The 10137-nt window shown below is 38.2% G+C and overlaps 1 protein-coding gene across 1 annotated transcript; it reads right to left on the reverse strand.

Annotated features, from left to right (window-relative positions):
* Positions 1–2617: 2617 nt before the first annotated feature.
* Positions 2618–6074, reverse strand: LOC310942204 (serine/threonine-protein kinase NIM1-like; the record flags this gene model as incomplete). Its single annotated transcript, XM_083907528.1, has 4 exons — positions 2618–3373; positions 4878–5146; positions 5668–5907; positions 6011–6074. The coding sequence occupies 4 exons, from the start codon at positions 6072–6074 to the stop codon at positions 2618–2620; spliced, it is 1329 nt and encodes a 442-aa protein (XP_083763654.1).
* Between the last annotated feature and the right edge of the window lie 4063 nt (positions 6075–10137).

The raw sequence follows: 10137 nt of genomic DNA on the forward strand, positions 1-10137 counted from the left end.
CACTATAATTTAACGCATTTTAATTAATTCTTTCATTAGTGTTCAGTTAGTTGTAGGTTAAATCATATCTCAGCCCAATTACAACTGTAAAATTTTATGTAGATTTGTAGTAATGTAAACGTAACATTTTAAATGTCAGACTTCTTTACGCAATATTTAGCTAAGCTAATTTAAGTTTGTTTACATCTTATTTTTATTTTCTACAGATGGGATCTATTTAACATATATTGAAACCCATTTCTAAGTTTTATGATATCCAGGTGTTGGCCAGAAGATGAATTGAAACTGGAAAATAAATACACAGTGTTTAAAATTGATGATGCATTGTGTAAAATGTACTGTAACCTGACTTGACATTTCACTCATTTATCATTTAAAAATGTGGTTTTATCAGCACGTTCCCGTCACTTCAGTGAAAGATGAGGCTGGTGGCGGTTGTCAAACCTTTGTGAGTTTCCTTTCATGCTCAGTTGGTTTTAATACAACACACACTGTATAAAAATGTTGGATGTTATCTTAGAGCGTGCATGACAGCCAAGCGTGGTCACAGACTGTGCCACTGGTCTGCGCTCTCAGTCACAGGGACGTGCATTAACACAAGAGCATCTGCATGTGTATACACAGACAAATTAACCTCTGTCTGTGAATACATGCTCATAATGTCTACGTTTAGAGCAGGGGTCTCAAACGTCAATGACCTGGGGCCACGCTTCAAGTTTGGTCAGGAGGGGGCCTATAACATGGAAAAAAAACTGGATAGAAAAATAAGTGTGTATGTGTGTGTTCAATACAGATGCACATGAGAGCTACAACTATCCAAGATTTCTCCTAAGTTTAATGGTTCATTGTGTAGTATTAAGTGACATCCACGGTTGATGCTGTGTTCTAGTTGTAGTCAGCATTTGAAATTCACAATTTGGAGCAACCTCACACACCTCAAGTTCAGGATAGCAAGATGGCTACCACCATACAAACACTGCTTTTTAAAAAAAAAAAAAAGAAATGTTAATTTATTTTATTTTATTTTAGCCCCACTTCTGTCATATCTGTCTCACAGTAAATCAGTCTTACACATACTCCTGTTTAATTTTTATCCGTTTTTATCTGTGGATGTGTTGCTATGTGTGTTTGTGTTCTCAAAATACTTGGTTATTGACTGGTATTGCTCACAATGTTTTTTCCCGACTTCTTTCTGGAATGAGGTGACATCACTCCCAGCTCCGACGTTCGTGTTCCGTCGCACTTCGCAATTCGCATGAAACAGCCATTTCTTTTCTTCAACCATGGGTAATATCAGACACATTGTTGCACTTGATGAGTTTTCCCGTTTACATCAGGAGTTCCGTGTGGATCAAAACCACTTCCAGCTATTCTTTCACATCACGAGCAGACGCTCCGCAGCTGGCATCAAACACTGTAACACTGTAATTGGTATCACTCCAGGAAATCCTGTCCTGGCCTCAATAGGAGCTAGCTCGTCGTCAAAATAGCTGCTCATCATACGAAAGTAGTGCTGGTAACGGTTCTCATCCATATGGAGCTCCTAAAGTAAACTCATCACGTTTACACATGTGGTGGTTTTTCCTCTGTAGATGTTTCCACAAGAAATAGAATACAACTTGTGTCATAGAGCTAGAGGAAAATGATAATTTTCTCCTCCATTATGAGCAGAGTCTGGCTGCCGGCAAGTACGTTCTTTTCAGTATTTGTGTTACTTTATTTCGTGTTACATATAAATGAATGAATTCATTCATTCACAATATCTCCACTGGTTTCATACCCATAAGGCTCTTGGAAGTCACTGTGCCAAACACACATAACTTTCCCACTTAAACAACAGATTTTGTGTTGTGACTGTGGGAGTTTTAATTGGTCAGAGTTGGTGTTGTCATTGTAATTTTGTATCATAAAACATTAGTTTTACAGTTATACTGTGGAAACCCAATTCAGGTATGTATATGAAGGGCATAACAGTGAAAAGAAGACAAGAATAAGACATCAGGATCAAGTCGTATTGTTTCTGTATCACCATTACATTGTTTTAATTAATGACAGGTTTAAGCACTAGCTCTAAAGTGCTTTAGAGCCCACGAGATAACATGTTGTCTTTCCTGCTCCTCCATTGACACATATATTAGTTCCACACATAAATTTACTACACCCATAAAATAAATATACAAATTAAATGTGTGCTTTGATAATACAGAGCCGGAACCACAAGAGTCTCAGTTTGTCATGATTCCACCTACTGTTTCATGCCCTGCACTGTTTGATGCACGTAGACTAGGCCTATGCAGGACAAACGTGGAGTCAAAATTACTAGCCGTGTTGTGGACTATGTCCACTGTCTCTCTCCACCATTGACATATGATTTCATGAAGAACAGTGAGCGATTAAAGTTAAGCAAGTGAGAGCAAATGACATGATGCCTGGGAAATAAAAATTCCAAGATCTCTGTCTCATCAAAGACAAATGACAAAGACTGTCTTTGACCAAGATCCCAAGGACAGTCACTTAAGAGGCTCTTACAAGTTGCCCTCCCATCTTCCTGGAAAGTCATTGAAAGGTCCTTGAATTGTCAACCACGGTGTGGGAACCTCGTTTTGACCATACTGAGCTACATAATGGTACAGATGACAGACTGGTCCTTGTTTAATTGGCCGTCTGATCCTGCTCTCCACCGCAAGTTGTTCTGTGACTCCATGGTGCATAACTGGCTGTAACCCACAGCCTCAACAGACCTCCGTTTTTGAATGCGGTGCAGCAGAATCCGGTAAGTCCCGGTAACGGGGCCTCTCAGGTCAAGGCTGTTTTTGAGGAGATGGACCCTGGTGATGCCAAGATCCTCAAGCGCTGCCTTCACATTTAATTCATCTGAGCTGAGGAGATAGGCAGACTCAACGAGACGGGAAGGTGTAGGGTTGTAAGAGGGATACGCTTCAGGGTATTCAATGCCTCTCATCCATTTGCTGGAAATTATCTGTGCAATTGTCAGGCGATCGACAGGCACTGGCCTCAGAATGCCCCTAATGACCTCCTGACATGATTCAGGTACATAGGAGGGGATGGCATAAGAGCCCTGCAGGATACAGCATCTGAGCCTGCCTGTGTTGGTAGCTTTGAATGGCATGGTGGCAGTCATCATGAAGTAAAGTAAGATACCCAGCGCCCACATGTCTGCATATTGACCAGTGTAACCTTTCTGTTTGAACAACTCAGGGGCAGCGTAAGGTGGAGAGCCACAGAACGTGTGGAGGACATCGCTGAGGCAGCAGATTGTGCTAAAGCCAAAGTCACCCACTTTAATGCAGTAAGTGCTGGTGTAAAAAACATTCTCTGCCTTCAGGTCCCTGTGGACAATGTTGTTATCATGCTGCAAAAAGAGAATACAGACAAAGAATTAGCTCTCCTGCACAGCCCAAGTATAATAAATACAATATCATTTAATTTAAAAAGAACCCCGGCTATGAAGACTTGAAGATAAATATTAGTATCAGTGATAATAAAGTGACATAAAAAACCCTCTTGATGTCTTAGTTTTTATATTTAAAAAAAAAAAATGGTTTAACTCGTAGGTCGCCATTGTTATTGACGCCAGCACCCGAGCCTCTTATTAACCTCCTGTCTTCTTATGGGGTGAATTAACGTTGTTAATCTATGTAACGTTATTGATCATTCACATACAGGGATTAAAACACCTTTTGTCTTTTAATAATCCACTGTGCGTTTCGGAACGTTATGTGCCTGCATTGTTATTCACTAGCTTCAGGGCTTGAATCATGTGTGAATGACACAGCTTTGTGTATGAAGTATTGACTATGATGCTAATGATTTAGCAACTAGCAGAGAGTTAGCACATCATCAGCTCATTCAGTAATAGGCTGGAGAACACTGTAACGTTACACTTTCCGATTGCTTAACTGACTCAAGAGGTGAATTATCAGCTTCTTCTGTGAGCAGTGGCGTGTCCGATGTAAAACCCCGATGTAAACTCACATCAATCCCCTTGTTGCCTTTTGACTGGAAATGTTATCCAAAAGCAGCACAATGTGGCATTTTACTTTATAATTACTTTAACTGTGCGCACATAAACAAACACTAGGCCAATCGCTATTCAACCATTATACGCCATCGCCCCCAGAGTGCATTGCGCGCGGAAAGCAGGTATGTCAAAATATGCACTTAATATTATAGATTAAATCAATGGCAATATTTTATGTGTTTCTAACAACATATTTTAGTACAAGAGAACAATTGTAGCTCATTAGGGCCTACAAGCTGGGGTTCTTTTTAAAGAGTTATTTCAACAACTCCATCATCAAAAACATATTTTATTCCACAGCAAAATGCACTGCTAGTGCCATGGATGTCCACAGATTGACTTCAGGTGGAGTTTAGGAACCTCCCCTTTTTGCTGGTAAGGAACCCCTAATTCATACTCTCATTTTGGTCAATATATGAAGTGATTGTGTGAGGAAGCCACATGCACATGAGGAAAACATGCAAATTTCACACAGAAAAACCTTTGTCAAATCAAGATCCAAACGGGTGACCTTCTTGTTGTGAGGCAACAATAGCCACTGCACCACCATGTGAAGCCCTTTTCTATTTACTTTTCTAATTTCATTCTAATTTAATTTATTAAAAGGCAGCCCGTAGCATTCATTTTCAATTAAAATTGTGTAACAATGTCCACCATTTGCATTTAACTTAATTTCTGCTTGATTTTAAAAATAAATGAAGATTTGCAACATAGTGTTTTTTTCCATGTTATAATTATGAAGGGGTGACCTTTTGTCACTTAAGCCCCTGCCCCCCTGAAATGTCTGTGCACACCAGTGACCAGTACTAACAATGTCCACTTACTGTTGCCTTACCATGTATTTGACTGCAGACAGGACCTGAGAGAACACAAGCTTGCTCTCCAAGTCTGACAGGCGCCCCCTGGTGCTGATACGAGAGAACAGCTCTCCTCCACTGGCGTACTCCATCACTAGGTAGAGCCTCTTGAAAGTCTCCACCACCTCATACAGCTGCACTATGTTGGGGTGAGACAACTTCTCCATGCAGGAGATTTCAGAGACAAAAAATGTCTGCGAACATCTGTCCAGACGCACTTTATCCAGTATTTTCACTGCCACTCTCTCTGTTGATGACGACAGACACAAGCAATAGTGGTGAGGCAATGATTATTAACATATTTTAATCTCCTTTGTTAATACTTTGTCATTCATTTAATTTTCAATTCCTTATTATTCTGCTTTCACTGCAAATAAGCTCCATTATCGTTAGTATAAACACGTTCAATGACCATAATCCTGACTGGACTTTCGTTTAAATTATTTTTATGAATTGAATGTGTGCCATAACCAAAATAACATTATTTTGGTTATCAAATCTCTTGTCGAAAAAACAATAATGAAATGATATTTAGACAAAACTATACCTGTGTGCTATAGAAAAACAATCAAACAGCACATTTAAAAGACAACAGTTATAGTGAACATGTCCTTAACTGTTTCAAAAATATTCCAAATAGTTTTCACCAACTGCCAAAATATCATCTTCTTTGTGTAATATTGTTTTTGTCCACATGTCCTACACCTGGTCACTGATTCATTGAAAACATGGGACAGAAAAAACAAAACATAACATCCAATATCTCACCTTTGGTCAGGTCATGTATCCCCAATCTAACTTGGGAGAAGTTGCCACAGCCAATCTCTCCTCTCAGTTCGTAAAACCCCACTCGCCGTCCGAACGTCAGGTCATTCATCACTCTCTCAGAATGGGTCAGGTCATAGAGGGCCTTCCCAAAAGCAGTGAGCTGCATGGATGCATGCGCCTCTGTCATGTTCTCCTTCATCTCCATCTTATCCTGGTGTGGCATGGTCTTCAAGTGAGCCCCTGAGGTGGAGAGAGTAATCGTTACTGCGTTGTGTTGGATCTGATTATAGATCATGCACGTCAAAGGTTTCTACAATTTAAATTTGGAAATGTCTCTACTCACATGTTCTGCCTCTTTTGTTCTTCTTACTCCTTTCTATGTTGATGGTGTTGTTTCTGTTATACATGACTCCTAATTCAGGTTTGACAGAGTTTACGATTTTTCTTTCTATCGTCTAAATTTTGAATAATTTAGAAAACAAGAAGTTGGTAAAATCCAGGAAAATGAATTTCCACAATCAAAAAACTGCAGAAAGAAAGCACATGCATGCATCAGGAAAAAAATGTTCTAAGATGATGGTGATGGTACTTGTCCAGATGCTGATACACTGTGTTCCCACTGATCTTTTTCACTGCAGCTCTCTCACTCTGCTGCAGTATTGTCTCATGATGTATAATCCAGAACTACCGTGTAATCCCAGAGTACTCGACTCCGCCCACACAAACAGACAACAGACAGGCTTTACAGCATCTTCTTTAACCCCCAGACATGAACATACAGTCTGTTACAAGTGCATTAGTAGAACATTAATGGGATTAGCCACTGTGTATGACTACTAGTTAAGGGTCATCTGATTTAGGTAATGAATGTTATAAATAATACAGTCAAATGTTCATTACATGGGAATTTCTGTGGTGAAATCCTTCAATAAAGTCAGAGTGTGGTGAATGTTTTACCTTGATGCTTAAACCTTGAATGAATTATTCTTTATCTGCAGACGTACTGTGGTTATGAGGAATAACCTGAGTAGAAGCAATTATTTAAATTATTGTCAGTATCCACTTAATCCTGAATACCTCCATGTATCACCATCACTCACATCACACATTTCTGTGCTCTGTTAAATATTCCATGCATCATACTTCCTGTGCAATATCCACTGCAAGTCTTCACAGTGAGGAGGTTTTCATGTATATTTCCACATCGTTTTAGTTGTAAATACTTCTACAGCCCTGCTTAGCTCACACTAAGCTCTTATTTTATTTCACATTTCGTTTTGTGTATTTTGCATCGAAATATTATGTCGTTGCTTGTTGTACTTAAGTCTTTCTGATTCTGAAACTGTTTTCCCTCATGAACTCAATTAAAACCTCAAGCTTCTGTGATTAAGTGCACACGACATCACGTTGGAGAAGGTTCGAGTATAAATGATCAAGATCCAAATTTGAGCATCACAGCTTTAATAGAAAGGAGGACACAACCCAGGAAAAGTTGTACATGCAACAAGAAAGTTGAATATAGTTGATGGCAAATGGTAGATCATTGGAAAAGGGGAAGTATAAAGATGGAAATTCTGAATTTATTTGGTTTATTTTTTTATTTTGTGTCCTAAAAGAAATCATAAATACTAACTAAAAAGCAGTCTGTTTGAAATGATATTGATAAATTAAAGCATAAGAGAACACATAAAGTGTGTGTCATTGTGTGGCTGCACAGTGACCCAGACAAGGACAATGACAGCAGACAGACACTCAGTACAGACACTCTCTCAGAAGATGAACTTCCTGTTCCGCTGTCTCGCCCATCAACCTCTGCTGCCCAGACTGGACGTGGGGATTGTGTTGTGTGTTGTGTCATCATGCATAAGCTGCATGTTCATGTTGGGAATGAGTCACGATGTAATCCAATCACAACCTCAGTCGTTATCTCAGCACATGTTGAATTACACTCCTCAGCTGGGTTAGTTACTATGGTGGCTGTAGTCATACATTATTATATACAGTGGTATGCAAAAGTTTGGGCACCCCTGTACATTTTCATGATTTTCCTTTAGAAATAATTGGTTGTTTGGATAAGAAATTTCAGTTAAATATATCATATAAGAGACAAAGTGATATTTGAGAAGTGAAATAAATCATATAAATGTATATGATTTACAGAAAGTGTGCAAGAATTATTTAAACACAATTAGGCATGTGCATAAGTTTAGGCACCACAAAAGAAACATTTTGTGCATCCTCCTTTTGCAGAAATAACAGCCTCTAAACGCTTCCTATAGCTTCTAATTAGAGTCTGGATTCTGGCAGAAGGTATTTTGGACCATTCTTCTTTACAAAACATCTCCAATTCAGACAGGTTTGATGGTTTCCGAGCATGGACAGCCCGCTTTAAATCACACCACAAATGTTCAATAATTCAATAAGTCTTTTTCTTGGAATCCTGTGTTCTTTTTCCACCATGCATAACGCCCCTTGTTTTGCCCAAATAACTATTATAGTTTCATCAGTCCACAGCACCTTATTCCAAAATGAAGCTGGCTTGTCCAGATGTGCTTTAGCATACCTCACGCGACTCTGTTTGTGGCGGGTGCAGAGAAAATACTTTTTCTGCATTACTCTTCCATACAGCATCTCCTTGTGTAAAGTGCGCTGAATAGTTGAACGATGCACAGTGACACCATCTGCAGCAAGATGATGTTGTAGGTCTTTGGAGCTGGTCTGTGGGTTGACTGTGACTGTTCTCACCATCCTTTACCTCTGCTTATCTGAGATTTTTCTTGGTCTGCCACTTCTGGCCTTTACTAGAACTGTGCCTGTGGTCTTCTAATTTCTCACAATGTTCCTCAGAGTTCAAACTGAGAGCTTAAATCTCTGAGATAGCTTTCTGTATCCTTCCCCTAAACCATGATGTTGAACAATCATTGTTTTCAGGTCATTTGAGAGTTGTTTTGAGGCTCCCATGTTGCCACTCTTCAGAGAAGATGCAAAGAGGAGAAACACTTACAATTGACCTCCTTAAATACTCTTTCTCATGATTGGCTTCACCTGTGTATGGAGGTCAACGGTCACTGAGGTTACCAAACCAATTTTGAGTTCCAATAATTACTGCTAAAGTTATTGAAATCAATAAAATGATATGGGTGCCTAAATTTATGCTCATGCCTTATTTTGCTTCAATAATTCTTGCACACTTTCTGTAAATCATATAAAGTGTATTTTACTTCTCAAATATCACTGTGTTTGTCTCCTATATGATATATTTAACTGAAATTTCTTATCCAAACAACCAATGGTTTATAAAGGAAAATCACGAAAATATACCCAAACTTTTGCATAACACTGTATCTGGCATATGGTAAATGCCTTTGAACCATGGTTTTCAAACTGGTACGTGAGCTTCCTCTGGTCAAATCAGAAATAATGTTCTACTGTATGTACCAGGGTATGTGATCAGAGTGGAGCTGAGGAATTTTGACCAGAGTGTGTAGAAAATGAAACAAATAACAAAATAAATTATAATATATTAAATAACACAAGTCCCCTTATGTCTCACTGCATCTTAATCTCATTTCACTATACCAGTGTGTGAAGTATATGTGATGAAGAGGAGGATGATGAGAGAGCAAATGATCTTATTGGGAATGAATCTGCCTTCTGTGAAAGGTCTGTATGACTTTGCTCGACCTATTTACACCTGTGTATTTTACTGTTTGTGATAATGGTGTTACTTCGAGAGTTCAATATTTTCTCAGGTGAATGAATATCTTTATGTCATTCACATAAAAAAACATAAACATAAAGTGAGAAGTGAGATTTAAAACATATATGCCAATAACCAAAAAGTTATACATAAGAGTAAATACATAAAACATTTATAGTACTAGACTTTTCACTTCCCCAAAAGAGTTGTTACACAATTAATTTAATCACTGAGCTTGTTCCATAAATTAACCCCCAAAACTACATTTAATATTTATTTTCATCATCATTCGTCATTTGTTCTCTCATAAATGATGATTTCCTTCTCTTCATTTAAAGAAGGTTTAAAAGCAAATTGGAAGAGTTTTATTCACCACCAAAAATTATCTGTTTTAGAATATACAATGTCTAAACATGTTAATGTAAAATATGAATATGAAAAAAGATATCTTACTTTATTTATTAATCTGCTCCTTTCTTAGGTTTAATTATAGGCTCTAGGTGGTACTTGGTATAACAAGTTGTTTTTATGTTTTTACAGTATCTACATTATAATGTACACTTATTTGAATGGTCGCTTTAAAAAAAATGTGTATGCTATTTGTCTTCTTCATTTTATTGGTGTATTTCTGTTACAGCATTACAGCACCACATACAGGTCTGGCATGCATACTGCAGCGCTTAGAGTCATGAAAAAGAAAAAGAATCAGAATTACGAATACTTAATCATCACTTTCCTTATAGCTACTCCATCCACACAAAATCACAGAG

This window comes from Microchirus variegatus, assembly GCF_963457635.1.
Source record: "Microchirus variegatus genome assembly, chromosome: 21".
Taxonomy (NCBI): Eukaryota; Metazoa; Chordata; class Actinopteri; order Pleuronectiformes; family Soleidae; genus Microchirus; species Microchirus variegatus.